Source organism: Phascolarctos cinereus, unplaced genomic scaffold (genome assembly GCF_003287225.1).
Source record: "Phascolarctos cinereus isolate Bilbo 61053 unplaced genomic scaffold, phaCin_HiC Scaffold_9;HRSCAF=440, whole genome shotgun sequence".
NCBI classification, from domain to species: domain Eukaryota; kingdom Metazoa; phylum Chordata; class Mammalia; order Diprotodontia; family Phascolarctidae; genus Phascolarctos; species Phascolarctos cinereus.
Genome location: NW_027556402.1, coordinates 85241629 through 85264791, shown reverse-complemented (window position 1 = coordinate 85264791; position 23163 = coordinate 85241629). Strand labels below are relative to the sequence as shown.

At 36.3% G+C, this 23163-nt stretch overlaps 1 protein-coding gene across 5 annotated transcripts in view; it reads right to left on the bottom strand.

The window, feature by feature from the left end:
• The window catches only part of NEK1 (NIMA related kinase 1), a 165437-nt gene that overhangs the window by 88966 nt on the left and 53308 nt on the right, over positions 1 to 23163 (bottom strand). For 3 of the 5 annotated variants that reach the window (XM_020997822.2, XM_020997826.2, XM_078148331.1), the window contains 6 exons: positions 15180 to 15239; positions 14878 to 14937; positions 14737 to 14784; positions 14534 to 14608; positions 216 to 379; positions 3 to 134 (listed from right to left, as the gene is read on the bottom strand). In XM_020997822.2, the coding sequence (XP_020853481.1) occupies positions 3 to 134; positions 216 to 379; positions 14534 to 14608; positions 14737 to 14784; positions 14878 to 14937; positions 15180 to 15239 (539 nt within the window). The remainder of the gene's footprint in view (positions 1 to 2; positions 135 to 215; positions 380 to 14533; positions 14609 to 14736; positions 14785 to 14877; positions 14938 to 15179; positions 15240 to 23163) is intronic. The other 2 variants (XM_020997823.2, XM_078148330.1) reach the window with 2 other exon arrangements.

Genomic DNA, 23163 nt, shown 5'->3' with positions numbered 1-23163 from the left:
ACCTGTTTGAATTGGCTTGTTTAGACACGGCCTTCAATCTTTTCAATGTTTTCCTAACTGTATCAGCATCAGAAGACTGGTGATGACCTGCAGCCCCATAAGGAAATCCTGGACGTATTCCAGGAGGAACACCTCTGTAGATAAATATGCACAGTGATTTTCATTACTTTAATCTGGAGCAAAGCAGATTCATCATCACTAGAACATAACCATACCTTTCAGGAAGGCAATGGCGATGTATTTCTCCTTTCCACCTAGCCTCTCTGTCTTCTGTTCTTTGTTGCTGCATTTGAGCAAAAATAGCATGGTAATGTTCATATGGTGCTCGGGAAGGAAAAGGACCTGGTGCCATTGCCCTTCTACCACCAATATAGGAAGCCTGGAAATGAAAGGAAATGCTTTCATAGTCTTTTGTCTTTTTTTATTTCATATATATCATGTCCCCAAAGAATAAAACATATTAATTTAAATAGATGCCTTTTTCAAATTGAATTTATTAACTTAAAACATAATAATACTACCTAATATTCTACAGTTTAACATTATAATACTCAAAAACATAGTAGTTTCCTCTGTGACAATGACAACAAATTCTTAGTTTACTTTGTGTACTAATAAAAATAGATTAGCAAAATAAATTAAAAGGAATATAATAAATACATGCATAGAACTACAGGTAAATTCTAATAAAATGTTCCCCCAAATACTCAAGTGCATAGTAGTTTTCCAATGACAATGGTAATGCATTTTTAGTTTACACTGTGAATGAATAAAATAGATGAACAATAATGTATCAAATACATGCAGAGTAATTACAAGTAAATTTTATTAAAATGTTTCCAGATGAAGGTTAAAACAATGAAGAGAACATTCACTTGCAATTAGCAACACTGGATGCATATAAAAATCAATGGATTAAAATTATTTAGCCTAAACCCCTCCAAATACTCATAAAAAATGGCTCTAAACAAATTCTGAAGCAGCAGAACCCACAAAAAGACAGAGTGAAACAAATTTCCAGCCCAAGACAACCTAGATGATTGATCGAAAATGTGTATTGCACTGGGCTGTGAATGCAGCGCAGCACAGCGTAGGTGCGCAGGCCTCAGCAAACCTGGAGCACGCCTCAGAGGACTGAATCGTGGGCAGCTGTGGAGGTTTCCAAACTCCTCAATCCGCGAACGCCAAAGACAATTTAGAAGGTCAGTGGGAAAAGTCTGTTTCTGTCGGTGCTGAGAGAGGAAGGCGGGGTCTCAGCTCCATTCCCCAAGAGCATGGCCCTGGGGGGGCGGTACAGCTGCTTCCCGAGCTTCTGGCCCACAGACTGAGGGGGAATCAAGTGGCTGATCAGAGAGGGACTGCAGGGATCTCTTTGCCAGGGCTGAGGCAAGAATCTCTTGCTTTGCTCTTGTTTGGATCTGGGTCACAGTTCTGGCGGCGGTGCTGGGGTGAGGAGGAATGCTGGTGTGGTAGAGCTTGGAGTGGCTGTGGAGAGGAAACCTTCCTCACAGTTATAGGACAGGAAGGAATACTTGTGGTCACAGGCCAGGAAAGGAGTAAACACCTTGCCCCTTATCATACCACCTTGGAAGAAGTGAAAATTTACAGGTCCCTACAAGTATCTCTGAAAACAGCTGTACAAACCCCTGAAGCTTGGGACACTACATTCTCCACATTGGAAACACTCTTACCTTAACAAAGAGTTTAAAACTCAAGTAATTGGCTGGGATCATGAGCAAACCTTGCAAAAACAGTCAGACTATATTATCTTACTTTGGTGACAAAGAAGATCAAAATACACAACCAGAAGAAGACAACAAAATCAAAGCTCCCACATCCAAAGCCTCCAAGAAAAATATGAATCAGTCCCAGACCTTGGAAGAGCTCAAAAGGGATTTTGAGAAGCAAGTAAGGGAAGTAGAGGAAAAACTGGGAAGAGAAATGAGAGTGATGCAAGAAAATCATGAAAAACAAGTTGCTAAAGGAGACCCAAAACAATACTGAAGAAAATAACACCTTAAAAAATAGCCTAACCCAAATGGCAAAAGAGGTCCAAAAAGCCAATGAGGAGAAAAATGCCCTAAAAAGAAAAACTGGCCAAATGGAAAAGGAAGTTCAAAAGATTACTTCCCTAAAAATTAGAATAGAGCAATTGGAAGATAGTGACTTTATGAGAAATCAAGACACTGTAGAACAAATCCAAAAGAATGAAAAATTAGAAAACAATGTGAAATATCTCACTGGAAAAACAACTGACCTGGAAAATAGATCCAGGAGAGAGAATTTAAAAATTATTGGACTATCTGAAAGCCATGATCAAAAAAAGAGCCTAGACATCATCTTTCAAGAAATTATCAAGGAAAACTTCCCTGATATATTAGAACCAGAGGGCAAAATAGAAATTGAAAGAATCCACTGATCTCCCCCTGAAAGAGATCCCCAAAAGAAAACTCCTAGGAATATTATAGCCAAATTCCAGAGTTCCCAGGTCAAGGAGAAAATATTACAAGCTGCCAGAAGGAAACAATTCAAGTACTGTGGAAACACAATCAGGATAACACAAGATTTAGCAGCTTCTACATTAAAGGACCGCAGGGCATGGAATATAATATTCCGGAGGGCAAAGGAGATAGGATTACAACCAAGAATCACCTACCCAGCAAAACTGAGTATAATCCTTCAGGGAAAAAATGGTCATTCAGTGAAATAGAGGACTTTCAAGCATTCTTGATGAAAAGACCAGAGCTGAATAGAAAATTTGACTTTCAAATACAGACTCAAATGGAACTTGAAGAGGTAAACAGGAAAGAGAAATCATAAAAGACTTAATAAGACTGAACTGTTTACATTCCTGCATGGAAAGATGATATTTATAACTCATGAGACCTTTGTCAGTATTAGGGTAGTGGGAGGGGAAAAATTATATGTATGCATAGACAGATAGATAGAGGGCACAGGGTGGGTTGAAGATTAAGGGGTCTTATCTGGAGAATAAAATTAAGCGATGAGGGAGGCTTAAGGGAGAGGTAGAATGGGGTAAATTATCTCACAAAAAAAAAACAAAAGAAAAGGTTCTTACAGTGGAGGGAAAATGGGGGAAGGTAAGAGGGAATGAGTGAATCTTATTCTCATAGGATTTGGCTTAAGAGGAATAACATACACATTCAATTGGGTATGGAAATCTGTCTTACTCTACAGGAAAATAGGGGGAGAAGGGGAAAAGAGAGCAGGGGGATGACAGAGAGGAGGGCAGATTGGGAAAGGGGGTAATCAGAAGTAAATACTTCTGAGGAGGGACAGGTCAAAAGAAGAATAGAATAAATGGGAGGGCAGGATAGGATTAAGGGAAATAGAGTTAGTTTTTCACAACATGTCTATATGGAAGTGTTTTGCATAACTGCACATGTACAACCTATATGAGTTGCTTGCCTTTTCAATGAGGGTGGGTGGGGAGGGAGGAAGAGAGAAAATCTGAAGCCTAAAGTTTTAAAAACATATGTTAAAATAAAGTTTAAAAACATATGTTTAAAAAAATTGTTTTCACATGCTACTGGGAAATAAGAAATACAGGAAATGGGGTACAGAAGTCTATCCTGCCCTACAGGAAAATAGAAAGGGAAGGGGATAAGAGAAGGAGGGGGAAGAGATAGAAGAGAGGACAGACATGGGGAAGGGATATTCAGAATGCATGCCATCTTGGGGGGCGAGGGGTGAGATGGGGTGAAAATTTGGAACTCAAAAACTTGGGAAGTGAGTGTTGAAAAAAATAAATAAATTTATATTAAAAAAAATTATTTAACAGTACTTTAATAAGGAATGGAATAAGAAGGAATAGAAAACAAAGTTCCTATTCTCAAGAAACTTGCAATGTACTTGGAAAGAGTAAACATGGATAGATTTTTAAAAAATGTATAAGTTGCATGTACGTGAACAATAATGTGGCACAGAATGTAAAATAGGCGATGAGGAAATACCCAGTGCTAGAGAAAGATTAAGGCAGGAAATGTTAATAATTCAATGCTTTCTAGAAAAAGTTAGTCTTGAACCGGGTTTGAATAGTAAGGAAAAACAAAGAGGACCTTCTAGGTAACAGGAACAAAATAAAATAAGATATTGAAATGAAAAGTAGCAAGGTAGGTGTCTGAGGTAGAAAGGGAAGAAAGGATGAATGGTAATGAGATTGGATTGGTTAAAGTATATTGGAAAGCAACGAGAAATGTAGTTGAATTTGAGTATCAGGATAAAGGGCTTGGATTTGAACTTGGTGTAAGTGAAAGAGCGCTGGTCATAAGAGTCAGAAGAGATTTGGGTTCAGGTTCTGCATCTGACAGTTCTTAGCTGTGTCCTCACAGATGTTAATTTAATTTCTCTTCTACCATTTCCTCATCCATAAAATAGGAATAATAATATCTATAAATATGTACAAAGTTTTTCTTTCTAAATCTCAAAACACTGTATAAATGTCAACTTTTAATATTACCTGGGAAGCCAGGAAGACTTTAAAGTGAAAAGGTGTATGAGGGAGATCAACCTTTTACTGCTGTGCAAGATCCACTACAAATCAGACACTATGTTAAACGCAAGGAGCTGTACTGGGAAGATATAAAACTAAAGTATTGGTTGAGAAATACAAAGAACTGTTGAAGTGTGATGAAGAATTGGCAGTACTGGGATACTGATTAGGCATATAGGAAGAAGTGTTTTGATTCTTAGTGTTTGGGAAAATTATGGTGCTACTTACTAAAATTAAGATCAATTAGGAAGAAGTTATAAGCTAAGGGGAGAAGGAAGTAAGATTTTAATTCCTGACACATTGTCGGGGGTATCAGAAAGCCATTGCTTTAATTGGAGCTGATCGCTATATTTATCTGGAGATCTTAGAGGTGAAGACAATGTAGACTCTCAGGACTGGAAATGTACTTTCAGAAGTTATCACAAAAAGGTGAAACTTGAAAGGCTGCAAGAAGTTCTTTATCAGTTCTTATAATACCAGAAGTCAGTTCTTTATAATACTAAAAACAGAGAAGAATAGCAAAGTGTGGAAAGATGAAGCAAGGGAAGATGTGAGGTATGATGTAAATCAAAAGAGTATGATGTTACAAAATGAAGGAAAGAGAGGTTCAAGAGGGAAATGGTCTAAATAGTATCAAACAAAGCAGGGATCAAGAAAGATGACAAATGAGAAGAGGGAAGAGAATTTAGATAGGAGGTCACAAAATGGAATTCTAAGGAGAGGCAGCAGCAAAGGAGTTATGGGTGTAGGAGCCACATTATGGAAGATCATCTTAAGAGTTTAGCTATGAAGGGGCAGCTAGATGGCGCAATGGATAGAGCACCGGATCTGAAGTCAAGACAACCTGAGTTCAAATCCGGCCTCACACAAAACACTTGATACTTACTAGCTGTGTGACCCTGGGCAAGTCACTTAACCCCAATTGCCTAACAAAAGGAAAACAAAACAAAACAAAAAAAAAAAGAAGAGCTTAGCTATGGAAGTTAAGTAAAGAGGAAATTAGTTCCAAGATATGGTAAACTTGAGTTTAACTCATAAACTGCCAAAATTTGTTTTAACACTTTTAAGACCATTTGTATAAGAGCACTTTCTGTCACAAAATAGTTTCCTCATAACAAACTTATTTGTAGAAGTACATAGTAAAAGCATCATTCCCATCTTACAGACAGGTAAACAGGTTTTGAGAATTAACTGTTTTGTCCAGTTGTGTCAAGTGGGGATCCATGGGTCTTAATTCCACTGTTTTCATTGTACCCTGTCCCTAATTTTTTTTTTTTTTTTTTGGAAATTGGGGTTGAGTAACTTGCCCAGGGTCACACAGCTAGTAAGATTCAAGTGTTTGGTCTGAAGCTGGATTTGAACTCAGGTCCTCCTGACTTCAGCGCCAGGGCTCTATCCACTGCACCACCTAGCTGCCCCTAGTTCCCTAATTTTTAAAAAATAATTTTAACACAAGTTTAATAATGTACTCAACAAGTGACCAAACTAAAGTAAGTAAAAATAAATATAATAAAACTACCAAACGTGAATTATTTATTTTTAATAAAATATAGACAAATACTATATATCTTAAAAAAACAGTTTGTGCAAACTTTGCTGGACCCCTTTTGATTGCTTTTCTTTTGGTGTAAGTACACTTTGGTGCATTTTTTATTTTAAAAACATGTAGGCATAGTCAATATGCGTATTATTCTGCTAATTCTGATTTCTTTGCTAAAATAACTGCCTTTATATATTTGTGTTCTTCCCTGTGATGTTTTGTGGTTCCATGAAATTCTATTAACTTACCACAATTCATCTATTCTTCAATAATTGCTTATTTAAGTTTTTCTAGTTTTTCACAGTTGCAAACAATTTTTTTAAAGCTTCTCGTATAGTGTTCCAATTTTAGGTTTAATAACATTCTTTTTCACTTAAACTTATAAATATTAAAACAATTATTTCCATATTCAGAGAACAGAAAAAGAACTGGAAATGAAAACTGTGAATCTGGATGTACAGCTTGCTTTAAAAATTTTAATATATCTGACAGCGTCATTCAAATACTGTCCTACTGACATCTCTTTCTGAAATTTATGCTCTCTTCTGTGTCATTTATAAATGTTTCATAAATTTTTTTTTCCCCTGGCATCACTATAACTCTCCTAGGTCCCACTCCCCAACTAAAAATAAAGGCATTCATTCTCTTATATCAAACTAGTATAAAGTCAAGCAATAAGGGTTTTCACACTGCCTGTGTCAGAAAACATGTCTCCTCCCTACACCTCTTGTTCATAACTTCCCTTTCAAGACTGGAGGGATAGGAATCTGTATCTATATTCTGGACATGAGCTGCTTGTGGCAGTGGTAAGAGTTCTTAAGTCTTTCAAAATTGACAATGCTAGAGTTATTGTATTGTGTACTTAATTTTATTTACTTCACCTTCCATCTATTTATACATTTGTTGTGAATTCTCCTTTTTAATTTTTGATACATGTAATCTGATATTCCTCTTATTTTTTAAAAATCAAATTAGGATAAATTTGTCCACTCCACTCAAAAAAATCCAATTCTTATTTTTATTTATTCAAATTTTTTTTCTTTCAAATTTTATAAACTGCTTCTTTATTTTCAGAATTTCTATTTTGGTGTTTAATTGGGATTTTAAAATATGTTTTTCTAAAACCTGGAAAGACCTGCATGGTCTGATGCTGAGTGAAGTGAGCAGAACCAAGAGAATTTTGTACACAATAACAGCCACGTTACACGATGACTAATATTGATAAACTTACCCTTCTCATCATTACAAGAATCTAAGACATCTCCAGAGGCCTCGGGATGGAAAATGCTATCCACATTCAAAGAAAGAACTATGGAGGTTGAATTTCTATCATTTTTTTTTCTTTTCTGTTGAGTTTTGTTTCCTCTTTCTGATGGTTCCTCCTATTGGTTTTAATTTTTACTTACAACTTCACTAATGTGAAAACATGCTTAATAAGAATGTAACTGTATAGCCTATATCAGATTGTGCACCATCTTAGAAGGGTGGTAGGGAGGAAGGGGAAGAAAAATTTTAAACTCAAAAGCATATGGAAGTGATTGTTGATAAATCAAAATAAACTAATAAAAATTAAAAAAAAAGAAACTGGAAAAAATGTTTTTGTTGTTTTGTTTAGTTACATGCTGAAGTCATCTATCTGTTCTTTTTCTCTTTTATTAATGGAAATATTGAGATACACAAATTCTCCCACTGCTTTAGCTGCAGCATAAAGATTCTGTATATTGTCTCATTGCTGTCATTTCCCCCTCACTAATTATTTATTGTTTCTATGACTTGTTCTTTCATCCACCAATTCTTTAGGATCAAATTAGTCTCTAATTTTTAATACCTCTTTCAATGGGCCTTTACTGATTGGATACAAATAATTTGTATTTAATAAAGTATGTGCTTAATATCGCTCTTTTTCATCATTTGGCTATGAGACTTTACTAGTGCCAATCAGCAATCACCAGAGATCTACCATATTTAATTTTTATAAAATTCTATTAGGTCCTTAACTTCTTTCTTATTTTCTTTTAAAATTTCTCTTGCTGTAAAAGGGTTACTTTGAGGCCTCCCACTATTAGAGTTTTACTACCTAGTTCTCTCTGAAATCTATTTATTCTTCTAAGTATTTATATAAAAAGTTATCCTGTGCATATATAAGATTTTTAAAAAAAAATTTTAACACTTAATTTTCCTCCAATCACATGTAAAATCAATTTTTTTTAAACATTCAGTTTTTAAAATTTTTGAGTTCCTAACTCCTTCTTTCCTTCTCTCCTTTCCACCCTCATTGAGAAGGCAAGCAATTTTATATAGGTTATTCATGTACAGTCATGCAAAACATATTTCCATAGTAATCATATTGTGAAAGAAAGCACAGATGAAAAAACCTCCCAAGAAAAATAAAATACAAAAAACTGCATCAATCTGCTTTAAGATTCCATCAGTTTTCCTACATCTTCTCCAACATTTATCATTTACCTGTTTTGTCATACTAGCCAATCTGATAGGTGTGATGTGGTACCTCAGAGACATTTCGATTTGCATTTCTCTAATCAACAGTGATTTGGAACATTTTTTCATATGACTATAAATAGCTTTAGTTTCTTCCTCTGAAAACTGCCTGTTCATATCCTTTGACCATTTATCAATTGGGGAATGACTTGCATTCTTATAAATTTGACTCAGTTCTCTACATATTTTAGAAACCAGGCCTTTATCAGAGACACTGGTTGTAAAAATTCTTTCCCAGTTCTCTGCTTCCCTCCTAATCTTGGATGCATTGGCTTTGCTTGTGCAAAAACTTTTCAATTTAATATAATCAAAATCATTCATTTTGCATTTCATTATGTTCTCTATCTGTTGTTTAGTCAAAACTTCTTCTCTTCTACATAGCTCTGAAAGGTAAACTATTCCTCACTCTCCTAGTTTGCTCATAGTATCAGTCTTTATATCTATATCCCTGAAGGATTATACTCAATTTTGCTGGTAGGTGACTCTTGATTACAATTTTAACTCTTTATTTTAGAATATCATATTCCAAGCCTTTGATCCCTTAATGCACAAACTGCTAAATCTTGTATTAATTTGACTGTGGCCCCACAATATCTGAACAGTTTCTTTTTGGCTGCTTACAATATTTTCTCCTCTTCCTGTGAACTCTGGAATTGGCTATAATATTCCTGTGGGTTTTCATTTGGGGATCTCAGTGGGTTTTTTTCCCCCCATTTCTATTTTACCCACTGGTTCTAGAATATCAGGGCAGTTTTCCTTGATAATTTCTTGAAAGTTGATGACTAGGTTCTTTTATAGATCATGGCTTCCAGGTAGTACAGTGATTCTTAAATTCTGTCTCCCTGATCTATTTTCCAAGTTGGTTGTTTTTCCAATGAGGTATTTCACATTTTCTTCTACTTTTTAATTCTTTTGATTTTGCTTTATTGCTTCTTGATGTCTCATGGAGTCATTAGCTTCCAGTTGCACAATTTCAATTTTTAAAGATTTTCTTCATTGAGCTTTCTTTTCTTCAGTGAAGTTTTGCACATCTGTTTTCCATGTGGCCAATTATGCTTTTTAAGGAGTTCTTCCCTTCACTGAATCTTTGTATATCTTTTTTCATGTGGCCAACCCTGCTTTTTAAGAAGTTCTTCTCCATAAGATTTTGAGTTTTAAATTTTCTCCCTCTCCTCTCTTACCCCCTCCCCAATATGATATAGGCTCTACTTAATATATTCACATTAAGCATATTTTCCCATTAGTCATGATGTAAAGAAGAATTAGAACTGAGGGGAGGAGCCACGAAAATGAAGCAATAAAATAAAACAACAAAGGAAAAGGAGAGCAAATAGTATGCTTCCATATGCATTCAGACTCCATAGTTCTTTCTCTGAATGTGGGTAGCATTTTCCATCATGAGTCTTTTGAAGTTGTCTTAGATCCTTGAATTGCTGAGAAGAGCCAAGTCTATCAAAGTCCATCATTGCATAATGTGGCTGTTACTGTGCATAATGTTCTTCTGGTTCTGCTCATTCCACTCAGCATCAGCTCATATAATTCTTTCCACGTTTTTCTGAAGTCGGCCTGCTCATCATTTCTTACGGAACAAGAGTATTCCATTACATTCATATACCACAACTTATTCAGCCATTCCCCAATTGATGGGCATCCCCTCAATTTCCAGTTCTTCTTTTTGTTTTCTTTTTTTTTAGGCAATTGGGGTTAAGTGACTTGCCCAGAGTCACACAGCTAGTAAGTGTCAATGTTTGGTCTGAGGCCAGACTGGAACTCAGGTTCTCCTGACTTCAGGGCCGGTGCTCTATCCACTGCGCCACCTAGCTGCACCCTCAATTTCCAATTCTTGGCCACCACAAAAAGACCTGCTATATATATTTTTGTACATGTGGGTCTTAGGAAGTGAATGCTGAAAACTAAAAATATATAAATTAATCACTAAAAAAAAAGAAATTATGAGCAGAATGCGTTCAGAAAAACCTGGGAAGACTTGCATGGGCTGATGCAAACTGAAATGCATTGTGTGCAAAGTAACAGCAAAATCATAAGATGATTAGCTGTGAATGACTTAGCTATTCTCAGTAATACAATGATCTAAGCCAACTCTGACGGACCTATGATGAAAAATGCTATGCATCTCCAGAGAAAGAACTGATAGTGTTAGAATATAGATTAAAGCATACTTTTTTTTAAACTTGAAAAAAAATTGGGCCCATTACTTGGAACAGACATAGAAGAATTTGTTAGCTTCCTAAGGAAGACCCCCACAGGACCATATCTGTATCTGACAAGTCTGACCATCTCCTTCATTAATTATTATTACTTTTAATAAAATTTGTTGTTGTTCAGTCATTCAGTCATGTCCAGCTCTATGGGATTACATGGACTTTGTCCATGGGGTTTTCTTGGCAAAGATACTGGAGTGGTATCCAGAGAAAGAACTATAGAGTCTGAATGCAGACCAAAACATACTGTTTTCACTTTTTTTTTTTGTTCCTATGTCTGTTTTTTCTTTCTCATGGTTTTTCCCTTTTGTTCTGAGTCTTCTTTCACAATATGACTAATGTGGAAATATGTTTAACATCATTCTACATGTTAACCATGTAGATAACCAAGATCAGATTACTTGTTGTCTTGGGGAGGGGGAGGGAAGAAAGGGAGGAAGAAAAATTTGGGACTCAAAATCTTATAAAAATAAATATTGAAAACTTAAAAAAAGTTCTTCTCATTAGATTTTTCTGCCTCTTTTACCATTGGATCTATTCTGTTTTTTCAGGTGTTGTTTTTTCAGCATTTTTTGTCCCACCTTTACCAAGCTGTTGACTCCTTTTTCATGATTTTTTTGCATCACTGTGATCTGTTTTCCCCATTTTTTCCTATACCTCTTTTATTTGATTATTTAAAATCTTTTTTTGAGCTCTTCCAGGAATTCTTTTTGGGCCTAAGACCAATTTACATTTTTCTTTGAGCCTTTGGATGTAGCAGTTTTGACTATGTTGTCTTCTGAGTTTGTTTTTTTTGGTCCTCCTTGTCACCATAGTAACTTTCTACAATTAGGTTTTTTTTTTGGTCATTTGTTCATTTTCCCCAGCCTATTTCTTGAGTTTTACCTTTACGTGTTAAAATCTTGCTGTGCTCCTTGGGGTAGAGAGGGCACTGTCCCAAGCATCAGGTTTTTTGTGCAGCTGTTTTCAGAACTACCTTGGGGGTGGGGGCATTAAGTTTTCAGTTCTTCCAAGGTGGTATGATCTAAGGAGAAGTATGTTTACTACTCTCCTGACCTCTACTCTGCTCTTTGCACAACCTCAAGCATTCTTTTCCATCCTGTAAGTGTGACCAGGAAGTCTGCTCTCCTGTGCCTAAAATTTCTGTATCTTTTAGTCAATTATATGAAGACAAAGAGGTGGCATATTGTGGAATATCATTTGTGCAAACCTGTGTTTTCCCTACTAATATCCTCATGGAGGATTATCTTCACTGAATTTCATATAATTCTAATTACAATTTTATATAAATAGCAAAGTAGAGAAATGTGTTAGCATTGCTGTAGTTCACTCAATAGCCTTGTTCCAGTATAAAGCCCAAGATTTTTTCTATGCCTTTGATTTCTTTTCTTCCTTCAGATAACCTGTACATTAATCCCTCGATGCTCTCACAACTGTGTCTTCTGTAGCATCAATTATGCTACATAAACTCAACTCAACCTTTACTTGAGCAAGGTAATCCTTTTACAATTTCCTTACCCAAGATCCCACTCACCACATTACCTTCTCCAGATCTTTTCATCTCTCGAACTTCTCAGAGCTCCCTTTCCCTTACCCTTTCAGCTGAGAACCCTCTCTCATATGTCACTGAAAAGAACTAAGACCATGTCATTCCCCTATTCAATAAACTCCAGAGGCTTCCTATCACCTTCAAGATCAAATATAAAATGTTTCTTTGGCTTTTAAAGCTCTCCATAACCTGGCCTCTCCTACCTTTCCAGTGTTCTTACACATTACTTTCCTCCAAATATTCCACAATCCAGTAACACTGGCCTCCTGGCTGTCCCTTGAATACAACAATCCATCTCTAAACTCTGGGCATTTTCACTTGTTGCCTCATGCCTGAAACACTCTTGTTCTTCATCTCTACCTCCTTGCTTCCCTGGTCTGTCAAGCTGCACAAAATAGTCTTACTTCCTAAAAGAAGCCTTTCCCAATCCCCCTTAAGGATCATCTCCGATATAAGCTGTACACGTCCTGTTTGTGTACAGTTGTTTGCATGCTGTCTTTACATTAAACTGTGAAGCTTCATGAAAGCAGGAACTATCTTTTGTCTTCTTTTGTATCCTCGGCATTAGGACAATGCCTGACATATAGTAAGAGCTTAATAAATGTATTTTGACTGCCTGAAGACTCAGTTTCTTGTTCATCTGATTAAGAGGTCTCAGGATATTGATTAATTCCTTTGCATTCCCTTGTATGAATCCTACTTTGCAGAAACAAATACTTTTAATGCATTTTGGAATTTTTATTGCCAAAGTTTTATGTAATAATTTTTCATCTATATCCATTCATGCCATTGCTTTTTGGTCATTTTTCAGCATATACATTTCCAGTTCTATTGATCAAAATCATAGCTTTTCTAAAAAAGAATGGTTTCATTTTTGACTCTGTATTGCCAGCACATTATCTAGAACTTAATACTTATTGATCAAATATAATAAACTAGAATATAGTTTCTCTATATAACCAAATGAGATATTATATACAAAGTACTATATAAATACTCTTTATCTTTACATTTAGCAACAGCCCAGGTAATACATATTATGATCAATTAAAGTTTGGATGAGTTCAGTTGGCAATCCAGATGACATCTTTTTTGAGAAAATAGTTTATTTATTAATAGTTTATCTCGGGGCAGCTAGGTGGCACAGTGGATAAAGCACCGGCTCTGAAGTCAGGAGGACCTGAGATCAAATCCAGCCTCTGACCAAACACTTGACACTTACTAGCTGTGTGACCGTGGGCAAGTCACTTAACCCAATTACCTAAAAAATATATATATATAGTTTATCTCCTGAAAATGGTCTGTTCTATAATTTTAGATAGTTGATACTTTTCTACATTGTAGAGGCCTTTTTTAAGCCTTATAACTTATTAAGATTCAATCAATGTTATTAAGTAATAAAGAGTATATTTAATAATATTTAATAATAACAAAATTAATAATGATTAATAAGCATTTCTAGGTGGAGTATGTTGCTATTCCAATAGATTTGCCAACTTGACTACACTTATTTTTTACATTTCTTCTCAATTTTTAATACGAAGGATAGAGGTTGGAGGAAAAGAACGAGGAGACATTATCAGTAATAGTGACACCAAAAGAAAAGAGGGCTCTTAAAATGTTTTTTTTTAAGGCAATTGGGGTTAAGTGACTTGCCCAGGGTCACAAAGCTCATAAGTTTCAAGTGTTTGGTCTGAGGCTGGGATTGGAACTCAGCTCCTCCTGACTTTAGGGCCGGTGTTCTATCCCCTGAGCCACCTAGCTGCTCCTTAAAACATTTTTAAAAACATACATATTATAGCAGAAGGAAGTTTGGAAATAAGCAAATGTTAAGAAGTCAGGATACCCAAGGGGAGGCTATGATATTTAAGACTGTACTAAAAGAGTGAGTCATCATATAAACCAAATTAAAAAAGACAAGAGTAATATGAGATATCCATTTACTACAGGCTTTCCAAGCATGGCTGCTAGAAATGCCAACATTTTCACATATCAACAAATAAGAATAAAACAATTTTAGAAGTAAATATACCTAGCCAAGGCAAAGAGACCTTATGATATCTGAAGCAGTATTTCACAGAATTGTGAATCTATCATGAGCATGTTTTTATTTACCAATGTAAGTAATCAATAGAGGCATTATATTATAGGACTAAATTTTAACTATAATTTAACAATTATCACAATAAATATTAACATCTACTGCCTACCTTAACTTCACCACTTCCACCACAACTTAGAACACTTCTCCATCCTTGCTCCCTGGCCCTATTTATTCGTTCCATCTTTAGGGGAAAAAAAAAACAAGAGCCATTTCAAGTATTTGTTTAAGAAGCAAATGTTATATATGAAGTAAAAATGGATTCCTGAAGAAAAACATATTACAGAAAAATAAAGCAAATTTTATCCTTACCCTTTCCTTCTCTTGTCTTTTCATATGTTCTTGTTTCAATAAATTAATCTGTAACAATTAAAAGACAGTCTCTTTAGACCATTTGAAATACAGTACATTGGATATATCAGCAAAGCAAGAAAAAAATAAACCTAAGTCTACCTGTTCCCTTTTTTTTTTTTCTTTTTCATGACATTCCAACCTTCTCCTCCTTGCTAACTCCTTAAAGGGAAATAAAGTATTATTTTAGTCACTATATTAATTCCTTCTTTTACATTTTCATCAGGAAAGTTAGTACTCCATTAGTAGAAGCATGCCTAAAGAGGTTTAAGACACAGTTAGAGGCTTTTGGTGGAAAGAAATAAGGAGGAAAGGTTTTGAGGTTTAATTTTGTACTATAAGTATTTTTAGTTGTTTAAAAATTACTCGTATGGCTTGAAAATAAGCAACAGTTGACTTTATACCTCGAACATTTTCCTCCTTTCTTCTCCAGGATTCACTTTCTTCAAAGGAGTTTGTTGGGCCTGGACAAAAAGTGAAGCTAAAAATTAGATAAAGAGTATGAAGCACACATTTTAGTAAATGCCAAACTATAAGGTAAACCAAAAGAGAAAATGCCAAAGCCAACTTTGATAAAATTCTACTTCATAACATAATTTTCTTCAGTTGAACTTAATATGTTTTCTGTGGATCAGAAAAACACAATTAGATGCCAAAAGCTTTGAAAAAGTTATTTCCTGATGAGCAGATTCTGGGAAGATGGTGGAGTAGGTCAGAAAATTTTAAGGTCTCAAGATTTTCTCCCACAAGAGCTAAAATAGGGCCTCAGGACAAACATAAAGGGGTAAAAATAAACAAGAGTAGGGCCATTACAGGGGTCCTCCTGAGACAATCAGAGAAGATCTCAAGAAAAATCCCAGGATGAGGTTTGGTCCCTATGAAGAGTAAATACCTCTAGGCTAGGCCCACTTAAACAGTAAGCTCCAGCCACAGAGACTTTTATCCCTGGGACAATGAAGGGGAGTTGGGTGTCTGAGCTGGAGAAGATCAAAGAAACCTCTGCTGACAAGGAATGCCAGACCCGGCTGTGCTGTGGAGACATTGCTGGGGCAAGATGGAACTAGCACACGCTTGCCCAGGGAGTGCAGAAGCAGTTGGGCGGGGACACTGCTGGTTGTGGGCACTTACAGGAGGCTGGAGAATTGAAGGAGGATGTAAGGCCAGAGGCACCATCCCCCATATCCCAGGGCTAGAGGTGATTACAAAAATTAAGCTGCTACAAATGACAAAAAATGAATAGGCAAAGGAGAAAGAATCCAACCATAGAGAATTACTATGGGAATAGAGAAGACAAGAGTTCACCCTCAGAGGGCAATACTGAAGCAAAGAAACCCTCTTCTACCCCAAAAAGAAATAGCAAATGGCCACCCGTCCAAAAAGAATTCAGAGGAGAACTTAAAAAAGATTTTAAAAATCAAATGAGAGAGACTGAAGGAAACTTTAAAAAAAAATCCAAGAAAAGCAATAAGATTATGAAAAGAAAGTCAACGGCTTAGAAAAGTAGATCCAGAATCTTAAGTAAGAAAATGACTCTTTGAAAATTAGAACTGGGCAAGGGGTACCCAGTGACATTATAAGAGATCAAGAAATAATAAAACCAAATATAAAGAATGAAAAAATAGAAGAGAATGTGAAACACCTCATAAGAAAAATAACTGATCTGGAGAACAGAGCAAGCAGAGAAAACATTAGAATAATTGGACTACCTGAAAGCTGTGATCAGAAAAAGAATCTTGACACCATAATACAAGAAATAAATAAAGAAAATGTCCTGTGAAGTGTTAAAACAAGAGGGAAAAATAGAAATAGAAAAAATACACTGATCACCACTTCAAAGAGATCCTATGAGGAAAACCCACAGGAATATTATAGTTAAATTATGAAACCCTTAGTTCAAGGATAAAATATTACAAGCAACAAGAAAAAAAAAATTAAATATGGCAGTGCCACAGTTAGAATCACAAAAGATCTAACAGTGCTGACACTAAAAGACCACAGATCTTGCAACACTATACATCCAAGATCAAAAGAAATGGGGTTGCAGCCAAAAATGTCATGCTCAGCAAAGCGAAGTATAACCCTGAATGGAAAAAAAACAACAACAAAACGGATATTTAATGAACTGTCAGGCTTTCACAAAACCCTGAACTTAATAGATTTGACATACAAAAGCCAAAAGAAATATAAGGTATATACTAAAGGCTAATTACAAGGCACTCAACAAGGATAGACTGTTTAATGTAAAACTACATAAGTCTAAGATTGTTATTAATAATTGGGTAGTTCCTAAGAAAAATTGGGATAGACTTGAGTATGATATGTCTTTAAAAAGTAAAGCCGTTTATGAACAGCTAAAAAGAATATCTTGTAGAAATGAGATGCAAGAGGAAGAACTGAGAGAGGAATTGAGATGGTGGAGGAGGGCTATTTTGATCAGGAATAGCTTAAGAGGGAACAATGCATATGTATCTAGAAGAATATAGAAGTCTTATAAATTCAGAAAGAAATAAAATGCTAAGGTGACAGGGAGGGTGGAGAGGATAAGAGTAATATCTAGAGGGAGGGTGAAGGAATAGGTCAAAGACAGGTATAGAAGGGTGTTTAGATTTATGGGAATGGGATAAAGAAGGGATTCTTGGAGGGAGGGTAGGTTAAGTAATAGGAGGGTAAGGTAGCAGGTAGAAATAAAGTACAGGAGTCAATAGGGATAGGAAATAAGAGATACATACAAACAAAAACAAAGATCAGGAGTAGAACTTATTAGGGAAAGTATATGTTTATATATGTATGCATGTATATGTGTATGTGTATGTATAAGTCTATATATAAATATATTCACGTTTAATTGTAGCCTTCTGGGAGAGGAAGAGGAAAAAAATAATGAAGTAAAAAGTGCATAGCAGAAAACAAAAGAAAACTTACAAGGAAGCAGAGAAAAGATGGACAGCTTTTAACCTAATGTTTAGTATTTGGTATATAAGTTTTCTTGAAATGGCAATACGTGGCTATATATTTTGAATCTTCTCTTATGTTCTGCTGTGCACATGACATGCTTTTTTTTTCCTGATTTTATATTTAAGTTTCAATATTTAAGTTTATAATGTTTCCTTTTCTTTTCTCTATTGTGCATACTAGTTTTAGTATTTAAAAAAAAAAGAAAAAGAAAAAAAGAAAAAAAAGGTATTTCCTAATAGTCATTAAAACTACTTGAAGACAGCATATTAGAGGCAACCCACCTGAACTCTCTCAACATTCCTTTCCAAACAACTTCAAAATACTGGCTTAAACCAAATATTGGAGCACCAGAGCCAACAAAAAGTCAGGATGAGGCATTTTTCTGGTCTACAAAAACTTAAGTAGTTGGCAAGAGAAATTTGTGATACCAAAGTAGAAGTTTGTCTAGAGACCATACACCTGGCAGCAACAACAGCAGCAGCTTTGGGAGCTGTCAGACCAGAGATAGTGAGGGATTCAGACAACTACACAGAAAGAGATTAGAGGAAACCCCAAGGGTTCTGGTCACAATTCCAAGTCAAAGAGCACAGTGTACTTGTGGTTGCAACAGACCAATGTCCCTTCCTGGGTAGAGACCAGACTTCAGGCCAGTGACCACATCCTACATCACACAACCTTGGAAGCACCAAAAACTTACAGACCCACAGAACTAGATCTGAATATAGCAGCATGAAAGAAGCTAAAGCTTAGAACAACACCTCCTCACCCTAGGTGAGCAGAGGCCCAACTTTAACATAAAGTTCAGAGTCAAAAAACAGACTGGAAAATATAACCAAACAACAACAACAAAAAAAATAATTTGACCATAAAAAGCTACTACACAAGGAAGACCAAGATATACACTCAGAAGACAAAAAGATGAAAACAGTACAAAGAAAGCCCCAAAGAAAAATGTTAACTGGACCCAACCCCAACAAGAATTTCTGATTTAAAGAAAAAAGAATGGTAAAGGAAAAATTGGGAAAAGACATAAGAGTGATGCAAGAAAACTATGAAAAGATAATTAAACTTGGTAAGAACTGCTGATGGAATAGTGAACCAGTCCAAACATTCTGAAGGACGGTCTGGAACTATGCCCAAAGTGCTATAAAACTGTGCATGCCCTTTGACTCAGCAACTCCACTAAGTCTGTATCCCAAAGAGATTAAAAAAAAAAAAAAGGAAAAGGACCTACATGTACAAAATATTCATAGCAGCTCTTTTGTGGTGGCAAAGAATTGGAAATCAAGGACAGGCTCATCAACTGGGGAATGGCTGAACAAGATATGGCATGTGATTGTGATGAAATACTATTGTGCTGTGGGAAATAAGGAGTGGGGTGTTTCAGAAAACACAAGACATATATGAACTGATGCAAAGTAAAGTGAGAAGAACTGAGAGATCTTGCACAGTAACAGTAATGTTGTAATGTTAATCAACTCTGAAAGACTTGGCTACTCTGAACAATACAATTATCTAAGACAATTCTAAAAGGCAGTGGCGGAATCAGAGAACAGAGATGGACTAAGGCACTTAGGAATAAGAGTTGGGAAGGCATACTATCAAAGATAAAGGAGTTTCAACTCATTTTTTTTTCCAATTTAAAAAGATGCCTTACTGAATCACAGGGACAAAGAGGAGAGGAATTTGAAAAGGAGGGAAGAACTAGCTCATCACTATCATTACAACAGCCCCATACCATACAAGGGTATATGATGAATCAGTACAGAGCAGTGGTATCAGTTTCCCAGTTGGTCATTCTAAACAAACATAGGGGAGGTGGGGGTGAAGGCAGCAAGGAATTCCACTTGTATATTCAATTCTTCAAAAGGACCTCTGATCCCATTGATGTTACGTACTCCTTCCAAAATGTGCAGATCAAAAAACATTCATTCCTCATCCTGTATGGTTCTTATCCACATCCTTCTGTAAATATCCCATGGAAGCTGCACTCAACATCATGGGGGCCTTCCACAAGGTCTTCTGACATCAAGTAGATACAAAATGTAGTCCATATATGTCTCTGTGTTTTTTTGCTTCTTTTTAAAAAATCTTTTAAATTAATTTATTTTGATTTATCAACAATCACTTCATAAGCTTTTAAGTTGTAAATTTTTCTCCCCCTCCCTCCTCACATCCCTCCCCAAGATGGCATGCAATCTGATATAGGATTTACATATACATTCCTATTAAACATATTTTCACATTAGTTATGTTATAAGGAAGAATTAGAACCCATAGGAGAAACCACAAGAAAGAGGAAACAAAACAGAAGAAAAAAATGCATGCTGCAATCTGCATTCAAACTCCCTAGTTCTTCCTCTGGATGTGGATAGCATTTTCCATCACAAGGCCTTTGGAGATGTCTTAGATCCTTGCACTGCTGAGGAGGGCTAAGTCTATCACAGTTAGTCATCATACAATGTGACTGTTGCTCTGTACAAAGTTCTCCTGGTTCTGCTCACTTCATTTAGCATCAGTCCATACATGTCTTTCCAGGTTTTTCTGAAGTCCACTTGGTCATTATTTCTTATAGCACAATAGCATTCCATTACGTTCACATACCACAACAATTTCAAATTCTTGGCCACTACAGAAAGAGCTGCTCTCTCTCTCTCTCTCTCTCTCTACAGATATATAGATAGATATGTATATATATACACACACACATATATATATATATGTATGTATATGTATATATATGTATATATATGTATATATATGTATATATATGTATATATATGTATGTATATATATATATGTGTGTATATATGTATATTTGTACATGTGGGTCCTTTCCCAATTTTTATGATCTCTTTGGGATACAGCCCTAGAAGTACAATTGCTGGGTCAAAGGGTATGCACATTTTTATAGTTCTTTGGGCATACTTTAAAATTGTTCTCCAAAATGGTGGGATCATTTCACAACTCCACCAGCAATGCATTAGTGTTCCAGTTTTCCCACATCTTCTCCAACATTTATCATTTACTGGTTTTGTCATGTTGGCCAATCTGATAGGTGTGATGTGGTACCTCAGAGTTGTTTTGATTTGCATCTCTCTTTTTTTTTTGTTTTGTTTTTGTTTTTTTGGCAATTGGGGTTAAGTGACTTGCCTAGGGTCACACAGCTAGTAAGTGTCAAGTGTTTTGGTCTGAGGCCAGATTTGAACTCAGGTACTCCTGACTTCAGGACTGGTGCTCTATCCACTGCACCACCTAGCTGCCCGATTTTCATTTCTCTAATCAATAGTGATTTACAGCATTTCTTCATATGACTATACATGGCTTTAATTTCTTCATCTGAAAACTGCCTGTACATATCCTCTGACCATTTATCAATAAGGGAATGACTTGTATTCTTATAAATTAGACTTAGTTCTCTAAATATTTTAGAAATGAAGCCCTTATCAGAGATACTGGTTGTAAAAATTATTTCCCAGTTTCCTGCTTCCCTCCTAATCTTGGTTGCATTGGCTTTGTTTGTGCAAAACTTTCCAATTTAATGTAATAAAAATTATTTATTTTGCATTTCATAATGTTCTCTACATCCTGTTGGGTCATAAATTCTTCTGTTCTCCATAAATCTGATCACTGATTTTTACAGATGATATGTTTCATGTACCAATCCCTAAAAAGTCAACTAAATAATTAACTGAAATAACTTCAGCAAGTTAAAATGAACTTATGTATATTAGCAACTTTTTGGGGGCACATTGCCAATAGTGAGCCGAAAGAGATAAAGAAATTTCAAGCAAAATAACTACAAAATACGTAAAATAGGGGATAGCTAAGCAGCACAGTGGATAGAGCACCAGCCCTGGAATCAGGGGTACCTGAGTTCAAATCTCAGACACTTGACACTTCCTAGCTGTGTGACCCTGGGCCAGTCAATTAATCCTGATAGCCTCACCAAAATAAAGAAAAGAAAATTGTTTCTTCTTGATATATTAAATGGCCCACCTCCTTTTTCACACTCTAGTTCTTTGATACCTTTTAGAGTACAACTGTGTATATCAGAGGTACCCCAGTTCAATACCTTCGTTTTATAGAGGAAGAGCTGTGTACTGGAGGTTAGGGGACTTGATCAAGGTCATATGGGTCATAAATGGCACAGATGGATTTGAATCCAAGTTCTCAGATTCTAAATCCAGCAATCTTTCAGTGGCAAGCACTTGGCATCTCTCACCATTGCCTACTAAGTACTCTATAATTTTGAATCCTCAAATTGCAAACTATTAACAATTAAATGAAATCTCACAGTTTTGCATGAAATCTCACAAAAACTAAAGTGGTATAAATAGGAACCAGCTCTATCACCCATGGAACATAGCAGCGGTGGTAGTCATGGTATTTTTTGCAGAATAAGCAATGAATAAGAACAGGCAGGGACCTAGGAAACTTAACTCTAACTTTGTCATGGCAAGCAAAAGCTTTTACTAAGACTGTTTAACTTCCAAATTCCTCTAAATTCTCACATCAACTTTTGACATTTGGCTATTGTGAGCTAGTGAAACCTGGTTTGACTGATGCCATCCTGGCCTCCAGGATAAATTTATACTAAGGTTCATCTGACACAGAGATGGGGCAGTGTCCCTTTTGAGGCCTCTTGCATGCTGGAACAGAGTTAGAGTTAAGTTCCCTGGATCCCTGGGGCAGCTGGGTGGCGCAGTGGATAGAGCCCTGGGCCTGGAGTCAGGAAGATCTGAGTTCAAATCCAGCCTCAGACACTAGCTGTGTGACCCTGGACAAGTCCCTTCATCCAGTTTATCTCAGTTTCCTCATCTGCAAAAAGCACCGGAGAAGGAAATGGCAAATCACTTCAGTACCCTTGCCAAGAAAACCCCAAATGGGGCCATGAAGGACATGACTAAACAACGACAACAAATTTCTAGGTCCCTGTCCTACACTGAGGTGCTCTGCCCACTGCTGCAGCACCCGTGGGACCCTCCATCATGTACAAGTATCAAGCATTAAAAAGTGTGTACAAGTCTATAACTCTCTTAACCCTTCCCAAACCCCATTTAGAAATGGGAGAGGGGGCAAGAAGCAAAAAACGCACTCTCATTTCCACATTCCCCAGCCAGAAGACCACAATTTCAAGCTCTTTGGACTCGGCCAAAACTGCAGCAAAGCTCAGGGTCTAGATGTGTCCCTCCCATCCAGGAATGGGGCAGTGCAGAGTTTTGTCCCAGAACAGTGTAACAGCCAGTGTTTGCAGGAGGGTGCAAAGTCTGGCTCTAATACAAAGACTGCTAGGATATCAGTCCAGCTGTCTCCTGTAAGACTGGGGAAAAGGAAAGGGTTCAGGTGCTCTATCAGCTATCTCTAGCAGGTGTCACAAACCAGGGAGCTATCATCAAGCCAGGACTTCCGGCTGCATAACTCGCAATCCTC